Here is a 14,142-nt window from a genome sequence, read left to right as displayed (position 1 = left end):
ATAATCATTTAATACATGCTAATGAACATGAGTACTGAAACACACACGTAACAACACATTCTTTCATTTTTTTTCTTTGAATGTAATATTGAATGCTTTGGAATTACACTTTGTGAATTTAATGCACCGTACATCACAATTTATATGTGAAGGTGATACACTCTAAACCTTGATGTAACGAACACATATAACAAAATACTATTGGCTATAATGAAGTAAATGAGGGATATTTTAGCACTATATACAGTGTTAGGATTATATCTCTGTTATGAATTATAATTCAACTTCATTATAAAAAGGTTTGAGTGTATATACACATATCTACTGTTGGCTTATTTTGCATTGGGGGATGTAAATTAGGCTCAAATTGAAAGAAATTTGAGTTGTCTATTTTAAAAAAATTGGCATTGCTCCTTCAGGCTACCGGGCTGTGCCTGCTGTTTACAGAATGATTAAATACTTAATTACTTGTCAATTAACAGTAATCATTGAAACTCACACGTAACACATTCCTTCAATTTATTTCATGGAATATAATATTCAGTGCCTCGGAATTCATGTTATGGGAATTTTATGCATTTGTGCACCTTGCATCACAATTCACACCTGCAGGGGATGTGTTCAAATGTTGACAGTTCATATATGTTGCATTTATGTATTTTGCAATAGGGGAAGGGAATTTGGCTGAAATTTAAAAAATGTGTGTTGGTGTTTGAATTTTTAGGAGTGTTGTGCTGCTCCTTCAAGCTGCCCTGCCGTGCCTGCTGTTTGCCGACGCACCATCTGTGTTACGCCTTCGGGGTGGAACCAATGCAGAGATGGCACCCCAGATTGACTACACAATCTCGGTAACTTCTCTTTCCGTTTCATTCTGTGACATGCTAGCTCCAAGCAAACTCTAACTGATGTCGTTGCTCTAGGCTCTTTAGGGCATCACCTTCACTCTGAAGGTGACCTTCACCTTCACTCTGTCACCTTCACCTGAAGGTTACCATAGTTACTGCTGATGCTGCCATGGTTACGGCCATGTGTGGTGGCCGGCGGTGACAGGTTCGCCGTCGCGTGCATCAGTGGCGTCTCAAGCACATCCTGCAGTGTTTGCGCGAAGCCGTGGACAGCGTTGCAGCAAGTCTCGCGAATAATTCAAGTAACGGGAGGCACTACGTTAATTTCACCGAACACCCTGCTCGTGGCTAATAGCAGCAGCGCTAGCTTCAGTGTGTTTTTTTTTTCCCACCAAATGGATTGGCAACACCACAGAACCGAGCCAACAGGGGGGGCTTCAACTCCCTCCCACGCCTTGTCCTGCGTGGCTTTCCTGTGTTTGGGGAAAAGGGGATCCTGGGGGTTGAGTCGACGCTGGGTGATTTGGACCTTCATGGCACCCCGGCAGAGGCAACACAACCCTTTGGCCCCAGCTTCATGTAGATTGCACCCCTGGGCTGACCCACCCAAAAGAAATCGGCAGTCGCCTTTTCCTATCTCTCTCTCTCTCTACATCTTCGTCTTTATCTCTCACTTTTTATCTGTGCTGTCATATTCTCTTTTCTGTTTACTTCCAAATTTCTTGACGGGAAGGGTTAACTTTGGGTAGTTATATTCGGTTATAGCGGCGATGCGTGGCTGCCGTCTCCAAGTGTTTACTATTAAACCTCGTAGCGTCCCCTTGTTGGGCTCGGTGGTGAGTGACCAATATCGCCGCCGAACTTTACACAATCTGTATGGCCAAATTCCCCCCCCCCCCCCTCCCTGATCGCTGCCCGAAAAGGTGGCGCACTGAAGAACCGTTCCTTTTTTCAAAACCAAAGCAGTCTTTCCCCAAGTTTCATGTCGTGCATAGTCAGAAAGAAAACAAAGCAGTCCGAGCAATCTCACCTTTTCTTGTCTCAAAAACACTCACTGAAGTAGCCCGCTGCGGTGGTCTAGTGGCTAAGGTACTCGGCTGCTGACCCGCAGGTCGCAGGATCGAATCCCGGCTGCGGCGGCTGCATTTCCGATGGAGGCGGAAATGTTATGCCCTTGTGCTCAGATTTGGGTGCACGTCAAAGAACTCCAGGTTGTCGAAATTTCTGGAGCTCTCCACTACGGAGTTTCTCATAATCATATGGTGGTTTCGTGACAACAAACCCCACATATCAATCAACGCACTAAAGTAATCGGCCTGGGGTATCGTGTAACCAAGTTGGGAAGCGGCACCCTCCTTTTGGAGGTTCGCGACAAGCTTCAATATGACAAACAATCTAAACTAGTAGCGTTTAGGGATGTCCCAGTTTCCATAGGCCCCCACAGATCCTTGAACACAGTTCGCGGTGTTATTTCTGATGATGACCTTCTTGGATTATCAGAGTGTGAACTATTGGAAGGCTGGCAAGACCAGAATGTTGTGAAGGTTCAAAGAATAGTGACACAACCAAACAAAAAAGAAACACAAACAAAACATGTAATTTTCACCTTTGGTACCAGTGACTTACCCGATTCAATTGAGACCGGCTACTGCAAGCTTTGTGTCGGGCCCAACATACCAAATCCTTGAAGGTGTTTCAAATGTCAGCAGTCTGGACACGGGTCCCAAAGCTGCAGAGGGCGTGCTACTTGCGCAAACTGTAGCTCCAACGAACACCCATCGAACAATTGTACTGCTGCAGCCCGCTATGCGAACTGTGGAGGAGACCATCTTGCCTATTCGCGATCGTGCCCATCTTAGAAAAAATAAAACAAATTGTTCAACTTAAAGTTAAATTCAATCTGTCTTTTCAAGAGGCCCGCCAGCGCTTCTCTCTCCATAACAAGCACTCTCCTTCCTTTGCAGATGTGACGCGCCAGGGCACCGTATCATATTTTTCCGCACCCGTGAGTGTCACACAAAGCGTGACAGTGGTCGCGCCGTCTGTGCCCAAGGCTGGAGTAGCCTGTGCTGCTTCGCCTCCTGCTAAACAGAAGTCTGCTGGACCCCGGACCACTGCACCCGCAGTTAGGTCCGAGACTTCTGTGAACGTGTCTGCTCATTAGGCACCATTCGCCACCTCGCAAGAGGTGATGGATACAAGTCCCCCTCCTCCGGCGCCTCAAGCGCCGAAGGATAGGCACAACTCTTTGGAGCGCACCATAAAAAGAAAACCCAGAATTACAGGTCCCCCAAAAGGCCCTGCAACCTAAGTCAACACTTTTGTACACGCAATGCCACGCAACAGTAAAATGACACAAATACTACAATGGAATGTCAGAGGACGGCTGAGGAACCTCGACAATATTCAAGAACTTTTACACATACACCAAAAGTGCTGTGTGTAAAAGAAACACACCTAAAATCCAAGCTCACCAGCTTTCTACCCTGTTACACTACTTTTCGGAAGGACTAAGATGATGCTGTCACGTCATCTAGTAAAGTTGTCATTATAGTTGATCAAGGAACTGCCTGTGCACATTTGCCGCTTCAGACACCCCATGAGGCGGTGGCCGTCCAGGCTGTCCTCTTCAACGAACTGGTCACAATTTGCTCTATTTACATACCCCCGCATCACCTACTCAATAAGCAGGAATTCCAATCATTCATAGATTGCTATGTTCTATTCATAGAACGCTATGTTGCCCTAGGGGACTTTATTGCACATAATAGTTTATGGGGCGACACTCGCTGCGATGCGTGAGGTCACCTGATCGAACTGTTCCTTTTTTCTTCTGGTGCGTGCCTTCTGAATCGGAAAAAGCGAACATATTACAACATAGCTAACAATACGTACTCAGCCATAGACCTCAGCATAACATCTCCATCACTCCTAACTCTATTTAAACGCATCAATAATCCATACGGTAGTGACCATTTTTCTATAGTTCTCAGAAAATCAATATCAAATATATGCCCTCCACAAATTCCCAAATGGCTTACCGATAAAGCCGATTGGGAACAGTTTCATAAAATGACTCTCCTAACTTGGACTGACATGGGGGTGTTAAGCATAGAAGCTGCTGTGACCTACTCGACAGCTTTCTTGATTGACGTTGCAACGAAATGTATACCACAAACATGTGGACCGCCAGGCAAACAAGGACTCCCATGGTGGAATAATGAGTGCTGTAATGCGTGCGAAAAACGAAATTAGGCATGGAAATTATTTAGAGGCTCACCTACAGCCGAGAATCTTATAAACTTTAAAAACATCAAGTCGTAAGGAAGGAGGACGCTGCAACAGGCGAGAAGAGGAAGTTGGCATAAATTCTTATCAGGCATTAGTTCATACACAAATGAGGCAAGAGTTTGGAACATAGTAAGTAAGGCAGCTGGACAAAAAGCACATTCACTTCCTTTATTGAACACACAAGAGAAGAGTTTGGAAGACTAGGCTAACACTCTCAGAGGGCATTTCGAACAGGTCTCCAGCTCATCACACTATAGTGAAGCGTTCCGACCATACAAAACCAGAATAGAAAAACAGAGATTAGTGCGCAAACCCACAACACACGAGCCATACAATGAACTTTTCTGTTTGGCTGAACTACAAGCCTCACTTGCCTGCAGGAATAAATCTACGCCAGGCCCGGACCATGTGGCATATGAAATGTTGAAACATCTTCCCACTGAAACCCAAAAAAAGCTCTCCTCTCCCTGTATAATGCAATATGGTTTTCCGGCGAGCTACTTTCAGCCTGGAAGGAAGCTATCGCTATGCCGATTCTAAAACAAGGCAAGGACTCATCCTCAGTTTCCAGCTACAAGCCAATAGCCTTAACCAGCTGTCTTTGCAAGGTTCTTGTTCTTGAGAAAATGATAAACAGGTGCCTGATGCACTTCCTTGAAACTAATGGCTTACTTGACCCATACCAGTGTTGGTTTCGAGAGGCTCGGTCCACCACTGACCACCTTGTTCGTATTGAGACACAATTTGCGACGCTTTTCTCCATCAGCAATTTTTTTCTTTCTGTGTTCCTCGATATGGAAAAGGCATATGACACTACATGGCGCTTTGGCATATTGCGAGACCTGTCGCATTTAGGTGTGCAGGGCAGAATGCTGACAGTCATCGAAAGCTGCCTGTCAAACCGGACATTCCGTGTCCGAGTTGGCACTGTCTTATCTCGAGTATTTGTCCAAGAAACAGGAGTATTACAAGGAGGTGTATTGAGTTGCACAGTTTTCGTAGTTAAAATGAATTCCTTGCACCTCTCTCTCCCACGTAATGTTTTTTTTTATATGTCGATGACGTACAGATTGGTCTCAAATCGTGCAACATCGCAATGTGCCAACATCAGGTTCGACTAGGGTTGAACAAGGTATCTCAATGGGCACATAAGAATGGTTTTACACTCAACGTGCAAAAGAGCACTTGCACCTTGTTCTGCCAAAAGAGGGGCCTCAATTCTGACCCTGACATTGACCTGGATGGTCAACTTTTGTCAGTGAAGACCGAGCACAAGTTTCTTGGACTAATATTAGACACAAAAATAAGCTTCATCCCACACATCAAGTATTTAAAAGACAGGTGCTTAAAAACAATTAATATTTTGAAAGTGTTGCTCGCACTACATGGGGTCGTGACAGGAAACGTCTTATTAATTTATATAAAAGCCTTGTACCCACTTGCCTAGATTACGGTGCTATAATCTATCAGTCTGCGACACCATCTGCCTTAAAGATTCTCGACCCTGTCCATAAAGATTCTTGACCCTGTCCACCATCTAGGTATTCACCTCTATACGGGTGCTTTTCGAACAAGCCGCATGGAGAGCCGGTACGTGGATTCGAATGAATGGTCGCTCCACCTACAGAGATGTTATGTGTCTTTTGTGTACTTTCTGAAGGTGAAGGCAGACAAGAAACGTTCCTCTCGTTTCACAACTAACTATTTGTTTTGTTCTGGTTTGTTTGAGAACCGTCCTTCATTGAGGCAGCCCTGCTCGCTCCATGTAAGGGGCCTGGCCAAAGAAACAGGTGTGCCTCTTCTTGAACACAGTTTGTTGGCTCCTGCTGCATATCTGCCACCGTGGCAGTGGCAGCTTATAGACTGTGATCTCTGTTTCGTGGAAGTCACAAAGCACGCACCACTTGCACACATACATACATACTTCCTAGAACAACATAAATACACATGACCCGAGTTCTTTACCGATGCCTCAAAGTCCAACACTTCTGTGGCATATACAGCAGTAGGCCTATCCTTTTTCGAGGCTGGTGTTCTTCATCCTGATACAAGCATTTTCACAAGAGAAGCTTATGCAATACTGGCAGTAGTAAAACACATCAAACAGATAAAAAAACAAAAGGCGGTAATATACACAGATTCCCTAAGTGTGGCTAAAGCCCTAAAAACTTCTAAAAAACACAAAAGCCCTGTGCTGGTTTTACTTTACTCACTTTTGTGCACACTGTACACATCAAAACAGCATGTCGTTGTCTGGTGAATGCCAGGGCACCGTGAGATACAAGGGAACGTTTTGGCAGACAAGCTGGCTGCTTCTGCCAACGACACCACTTCCAATGCATCAATACCAATCCCTGCACTTGACTTGAGACTTTTCTCAAACGAAAGCTTAGAGGTATTGGCAGAGCACGTGGGATAAAAACAATAAACTTCATGCTATTAAGCCGCAACTAGGTAATTGGCCTCCACTATCAGTATCACGACACACAGAAGTAACACTTACAAGGCTAAGAACAGGACATACGCACTCTACACATTCATATATTTTGTCTAACGGTGATCCACCATTGTGTGATAGATGTGGCGAATACGGTTCTCCGCATTCTTGTCCAGTGCAATGAGTTAGATGCTCTTAAGAAAAAAGCACTTTTTACTGCCATACTGGCAGGAGTTCCTGCTGCACCCTGGCATGCTCATCGCTAGGGATTCGTTTTTTTTAACTGCAATCACTTTTCATGTTTTTAAAAGATGTTCATAGCTTTCACCCCATATTTCGAGGTGATCCATAGCACGACCTCTGTACCGTGGGTGGGGCTGCAATGACTACACCTCTGCCATGGTTTTATTATCATGACATTTTGCCATCCACTTTCACTGCAAATATTTCGCGCCACTATCATAATTGTATTACTTCTATGTTTTTACCTGCATTAGCGCGAGAAATATTAAGGCCCCTTTAAGGCCACGCATCATATCATTGTTCATATCTCTAGCCTACTGAAATGGCGCTCTTTGGCCATCATTTGGCCCTTGCGCCATAAAATACCACTCATCATCATCATCATCATCATCATCGCACCAACATGGTTGAAACTAGCTAGCGGACAAATGGTGAAAACAACGCCCAAGCGGCAGTGCGTCGCACGTACGATGCCCCGCTGGGCAGACAACAGCTTAGCGCTCTCGCAGTCACCACGCGTGCTGCTGAGGCCCAACAACACCTATGAGCTGGAGCTTCAAGTGAAGGCGACTGCAGTGGCACTGGAAATTTTTCGCACATTTTGCTTCACCCGCGTCGCTTGCTACCTGCTCTAATGGACCCATTCCCCCATTCTAGTACACTCTGCCTGTGTGTTAGAAATGGACACGCAGTGTTTATTTTACAAGAAGCTGATTAGCAGTTGTTAGATGTGTGCTACTGTAGTGAGGAAGATCTGCAATCATTACAGGTCTTGTTTAAATTTAAGCATATTAGTAGTTGGGTCATGTAAAATGTGCACAGTTTTCTTCGAAATATACAATATATGCTATACAGGTTCGATTCAAAATTATTCTACCAAGTCACTATTAGCTTCAAACCTAAAATACTATTTGCACAAGCATTAGGATCCTTCCGGGCTTATAATACACATGCGGTCTTGCCACGTTCTCGCAGTCTGTTGCAAGATGAACGGTGATCCTTGTCAACTCTTACAAATGTTCTACCTTCGAAAAATAAACACGATTGGAAGTGTGTGTTTCATGTGGGCATGTCTTCTATCTTTCTTAACATCTTGTCTTCTCAAACTTGCCTTCAGTATCCATGAACCAACAGCCCAACATCATGCCTTACTTCTAAGATTAAGGCAGGGACACCGATTTTTTTTATTCCTTGATTTGTTTTGTTGAAACTGAGTGACTTCATTGTGTGCTGATTGCAAAAATGCAATTACACACGAAGTGCTGCTTTATGTTGTACCTTTATTGCCGTGGTCTTTTTTTCTTTGTGCTGTTTCCCTATGATGTGTTAGCCGACAAGTTGACCCTTCTAAGCTGGGAAAGCTGCAGAGTAAATGAGCATGCCGCAATAACTGAAATCAGAGCTGTGTGCAGTGCAACAAAAGTGAATGTTCTATGTCCCTTACAACAAAAGTTATGGTTGGTTGAACATTTGCAAGTGAGTCGATTTCAAGTTGGGACTTTACTCACTGATGTTCAACCTACCATAATTTTTCTTTTATTGGGTTTATAACATCCGTTTTTGTTGCAGTGCATACGATTGCGGTTTTTTATACAGTCGATTTCCAATATATCGAACTCAAAGGGTATCTTAGAATATTTCGATATATCCATAATTCGAAACAGAAATATGCATATTTAAGGCCTAAATTTAAGAATTTTTGGCCTCGGAAATCATTAAGGGATGCTAACATAACGATTCGCTTACAGTATAATGAAGAGCAAGGTGTGAACTGCAAGTTACCGCAGCATGTTTCGCATAAGAATAGTCTGTAAACTTGGCTCGCTTCTTGCGCCCCATCAAGTTCCAGTCATCCTCAATATCACTGAAGCTTTTCGAGTTAGCGAATTCAGCTCCTTTAGCCTCAAAAGCGTTGATTGACGCAGAGCGCTTATGCAAGCTCAATGATGCGGCAAAAGGTTGGTTAGCGGCGGCAGCGATGGCATATTAATAACTGCACGGGTACACTTCCGCGGCACTGGCAACGACAACCACGGTCTCGGCATCGATGCAGTTAGAAACAGCTATGTCGCCATCTGCACCGATGAGTTGCTCACACCTAGGCATGCTGTTAGTTGGAGAATTCATTAAGGCACCGTACCCCAGTGGTAATGAAGTACCCAAAGTCGGGACCTGGACCACAAGGAAAGTTCACCACGGTTTACGGTTTCCAGTGGCTTCCAGGTCACTGTGGCATTGACGGCAACGAACATGCCGATAATTGTGTCAGGAATGCTCATGAAAGTGGCGTACAGGAATCCATTCCACTATCAAGAAGCAATGCAGCATTCAAATTTCGCTTGCTCGCACATGATATAAAACACTCAATCTGGAGCATGACCAGTTTTCTGCATACCCGCCTACACCGTTTAGATCTGTCACTTCAACTTCAAATTCTATCCAGACTATCCTGATCCGAAACAACCGTCCTCTGGTGCTTGTGGCTTAGAGTAGCATTCACGAACAGTTTTGCTTATGGCGCATTCAGACGACGGACCGAATCCATATTTGTCGTGAATGCGGACGGCTTATCCCCAAATGATCTGCCTGCAGGTGCATCTACATGACGGACGGTATCCTAAGAGAAAACAGCTGGATTACTCTTGACTGCAGACTCCGCGCTCACCTGCTCCCGTTGGCAGCAGGCCGGTTTGAGAGTATTCGACAACATGGATGCCGACAGGAAGCGATGCTTGGCTGCGATGGCTGTCGCGCTGTGTGAAGTGAAGGAGGAGTGTTATTTTTTCAGAAGAAAACGGAGTTGCTGGCAGATGGACTGGATGGGAAGGAAAGAATTAGGCGTTCTTACAACTACACTGTTCCCCCACGTGTGGCACTTCTGAACGCGTCTCCTGTCCCTTTTTTACAAGCGGAACGTCACCGGCTGCAGAAGTTAAAATAGTTCACCACCATGGTAGCTAAGCATCTCGCGTGTCCAGCGATGGCGGTGGCATCACCAAAAGTGAGTACAAAGCCTCCGGAAACTAAGTAAACCATGCTCAAACATAGATGATGCCGACAGGTCATGCAGCTGTCCGCGAGCCATTGAGGAAATGCCGAGAGCGAACAAAACGTGTATTAGTTGCCAGAAACTCCGATGTGAGAAACAAGTGGGGGTCATCTGTCCACAAGCTGCGCGGACGAGGGGAATGGCTAATGTGAGGACACGTGACCCGCTGTCCGTCCGGCCACATCCGGATTTGGTCTGTCGTCTGAGTGCACCTTTACCAGACCAGGATGACTGACAGGGCTACGTGTGATCACTGTGGCATTAAGAAAACCATTGCCTATGTCCTTTATGACTTTCCTTATTTTAGCTCCCAAAGACAACAGCTTTCGGCAACGTTAGCATGGCTTAACGACCGGCCACTTTTGGGGCAGTCAAATTTAGAGTACCGGAAAGTTTGACCTTCCAGCCAGAAAGCAACCAAGGCACTGCGCAAGTTCCTGTGGTCAACAGGACTCTCTAAACGACTGTGACATTCCCTTGCTTGAGTGTGCATGTTTTATGTTTTCTTTTCTTTGACCATCCCTTTTCCTCTCTTTTGCCACCTTACCTTTTCATGCCCTTTTTTCATTCCCCAGTGCAGGGTAGCAAACCGGGTATTTTCTTCTGGTTAACTTCCCTGCCTTTCACTCAACCTTATTCTTTCTCTCTCCACCACGGGCACGATGTAAGAATAAGTTTGGTGATGACATTGTGCCCGGCGCCACGTCCAGATTGTGTTCGCCACTTAAGATGTTTCCGTTTGATGTGACAGATGACGCTCGCAGCGAAGGGTGGTCCAAGGCACTCACTGGTGAGCGACTCGATCCGCGTGTGGAGGTTATTGCTGCGGAGCCTCGCTGGTTTAATATGCTCGATATACAGATGTACATAGATGTCAATAAATGAATACCCTGTGATTCTGCTGTAACGAAATTAATTTCGTAATTTTATGTGCAGCTCTTTTGCTAACAGTGTCTTTCTGATATAAATGCACCGACAGCAGATAATGTTGCCTATGGAAAGCGGTTGCATTTTGACGCACCAGCATTAAATATCTCGTTTCGTTGAAATTCTGGTGTCAGTGGTGTGGGTGTCCTTGGTTCAGAACAAAAATGAAACATTGTTTGCGAGAGAAAATTTGAGGTGTTTGCAATAATTTGAGGTGTTTGCAATTTGAGGTGTTTGCAGTTGGAGGGCAAAGGCGTGCTAGCTATTAAGAAGGCGATGGTCTGCGTGCGTGTGCACATGTGCGTGTGTGTATGTTTGTGTAATTGCGTGCACGAATATTAATGTTGCATTCTGTTGCTCAGCAAAATGAATGAAAAACTTCGTCAGAAAACTCTCATCTAATGTATCATGAAACTTACATGCATTACATTAAGAAGTGAAGTTGACACGCTACCATTGGCAGTATTACTGTTAGCTTTTAGCTTTATGCATATGTTGGCCTCTGGCATTGTACGCAGCATGATATGGTGGGAAAACTTCATTGGGTCCCGAAAGTCGACCCTGGGTTAACCCGTACCACACTTATGTCGGGACTGTTGGGCCAGCGTCATCAGCCATACTTTGCACTATTTTATTAGGCCTTGCGGAGTTAAACTTGATGAAGTACTTATGAGACAGGGGAAGCGAGCGCTCTACCTAAAGCAGTTTATTTTGTGCAGCTCGACGCCGAAGCGGAATGCCAACAATCATGTTCCACATATGATAAGGCATCTAAGGATATCTATATAAGGTCTTCGCCTCATTAATTAAAATGTGTTGTGTCATAAGTGCCGCGGTCGGAAGTGTGCCTGCAATGTTCAAAGATGGTGACCTTGAAGCACTAGAGACATCCAAAAAACGAGAAAATATGGCTTGACCACATCAAGTATAGAAAACTAATTATAATCTCGACAGCTGCATCACAGAATTAGTATGTACAATGATTTCCATTCACTGGTTACTCTGCGTTCATATTTGCTTCGTCCAAATAGGCATGAGGCAGCTAAAAAATGTGGCATCTCAATTTAAAACAAGAAATTTTCTGGCATGATGAAGAACTGAGTTGGTAATGCATAGGCCCACACTATCAGTGTCGTGTTGAGAAGCAACCTCGTCTTTACGTGTAGGAGGCCCGCCTCTGCTGAAGTCAAAGTGCTACCTTTTGCATGTGTACCTGCTGATTCATCACCATTCTGTGGAAAAACTCTCTACGCGCAATAAATTTGGTGTTCTTCCAGCGGCCGTATCAGGCACTTAAGGTGCAGTTGAACCTTTTGGCCTCGTCGCTTCCAAAAAGTCGGAAGTAGAGGCAGCCGTATTTGCTGAGCTTTTCTGTGTTTTTTTTTTTTTCGCAGCATGCGGTCAGGTACTTTGGACAGCCCGGTAAAATTGCAGGCTCAGTATCTAAAGTGAGCGTAGGTTTCTTTGGTGCGTGCAACAGGACATTTCTCTTGTATTCTGCACGATATATGGCAGGGATCGCTTCTACCGGGAAATGCTTCGCGCCTATATGGTCAGTAGGCTGCAAGGCTCCGTTCGCTTTCGGAATTGCCCGTCACCACTTATCCAAGCACTCTGGTTCACGCAGAGCCTTGAAAAGTGACACACGCTCCACACAAATTTGATACCCCGATTTGGAATTTGAGAGAAAACACCTTTTGCCCACTTCCGGGCGCCGCCAGCGACAAGGCCACTGACGCGCACTCGGAGTCGTATTCAGCGCCGAGGTATACGTGCACTGAATCGGAAAGCGCGAATCAGCTGAACAAATGCACTGGCAGGGCTGACAGACACAAGGTGACGCGTTTCTAAATCACGAAATCTCATGCACTCAAAGCTTTCAAGAAGATGTTCTTTGGCGCGTGTATTTCAGAATGAGCACTGTGTGAGGAGGAAGAATAAACTTTATTATTCATAAAGGGAAGGGGAAATGGGGGAAACCAAGTTTGACGGGGGCTAGGTTGGGGCCCAAGGGGCCGCAACACTAGCAGACCAGTCGGCCAGCTTGGCCTGTATATGCGAATTCCGGCTCCTTAAGGACCTCTCCCAGGCTTCCAGTGAGGGAGATGGCTGCAGGAGCTCCTCGGGTGGAGGGTTGTTGGGGCAACCCCATAATACGTGGTCTTGTCCTACCTGTGCTAGGCCACAGTTATCACACTTGTGTAGCTTTTCATCTTTCACTATTGCGGCCAGCCTCCTTGGGCTGAGTATACAATGAGTCTGAGCCCTTCGCAGTGTAGTCGCTTGTGCCCGGGTTAATGCTTCATCTGGAGGTGGATAAAGCCTTCTTTGTTCTTGGTGCCGGCTGAGCCGGTCTCCGTAGCTGACTGCCAGGTCATTCGGATTCGATTCCTGGGACCGCACCACTGCCTGGTTTATGTTCCCTCGGGCTGTCTGGTGAGTGGCCTCATTTCTTGAGTTCCCACAGCGCCCCGGACCCCAAATGAGCTTGATTTCCTGGCACGCCATACAGTGGCGCCATCTCAACTAGCGTGACGGCAACTACATGTAGCTCAAGGTCATCGGCGAACACAATCTGCCCGTGCCCTCGCCCTACGCGGAGCAGCGAGTGTCAGCACTTAACTTATTCTTACACCGTGACCACAGTGTTTTACTTGACTTTGTTCCAAGCACCAGTGATAATTTTTATCGCTATGTGCAGGCAACGTTCAACAATGTCGTGTGGGAACATGTTCTAAAAAAAGTGTTTCTCGGACATATAACACTGAAAATATGCACTCTTGATACTGTAATTACCTTTAATGACGGCAATATAACTCGTGTAAATGTGCTGAACTCGTTTGGAGCTTCGCCAGGTCGCTACTCAGTGCAGGGCCTACGCACACTTGAGCTGCATTCACAGTAAGTAGTTCACTGACAGGTCTGTGAAGCAGGTGACAAAGGAGGCCCGCCAGGTCAGACGCCTCAACTCAAGAAGATAAAGTGATGTTGGCGCTGAGTATATGGCTGGTGCCTATTAAAAATGTCGTTCAATTTGTGGTTATTTCGTGGCACTTATGAAATAAAGCATGTTTTCCACTTTAAACGCGATTATCTCAAAATCTGCCTTTTTTGTACTTATGTACCTTTTTTTCAGCAACCACTGTATCTAGAGATAGATTTCAGCCAGTATTTAGAGAACATGCTAGAGAGTATACTGAAGCAGAATTATTCTTGTTTGAGGAAGTACTTTATTAACATCACATTTAATACCATATAATGGGTGATAATTAGGTACCTCAAGTAAAAAAAAACTAAAAATTAGTATTACAAGTGTCAGGGATAATTGTGATTCAGTGAAAAGAGGAATG

General features: G+C 45.2%; 1 protein-coding gene across 6 annotated transcripts in view; it reads left to right on the top strand.

The window, feature by feature from the left end:
- The window catches only part of Rtca (RNA 3'-terminal phosphate cyclase), a 116,034-nt gene that overhangs the window by 13,099 nt on the left and 88,793 nt on the right, over positions 1-14,142 (top strand). For all 6 annotated transcript variants that reach the window (XM_075874847.1, XM_075874848.1, XM_075874846.1 and 3 more), the window contains exon 4: positions 725-848. In XM_075874847.1, coding sequence (XP_075730962.1) covers positions 725-848 — 124 coding nt within the window. The remainder of the gene's footprint in view (positions 1-724; positions 849-14,142) is intronic.

Source organism: Rhipicephalus microplus, chromosome 10, assembly GCF_043290135.1.
Source record: "Rhipicephalus microplus isolate Deutch F79 chromosome 10, USDA_Rmic, whole genome shotgun sequence".
NCBI classification, from domain to species: domain Eukaryota; kingdom Metazoa; phylum Arthropoda; class Arachnida; order Ixodida; family Ixodidae; genus Rhipicephalus; species Rhipicephalus microplus.
This window is presented reverse-complemented; position numbering and strand designations above follow the sequence as displayed.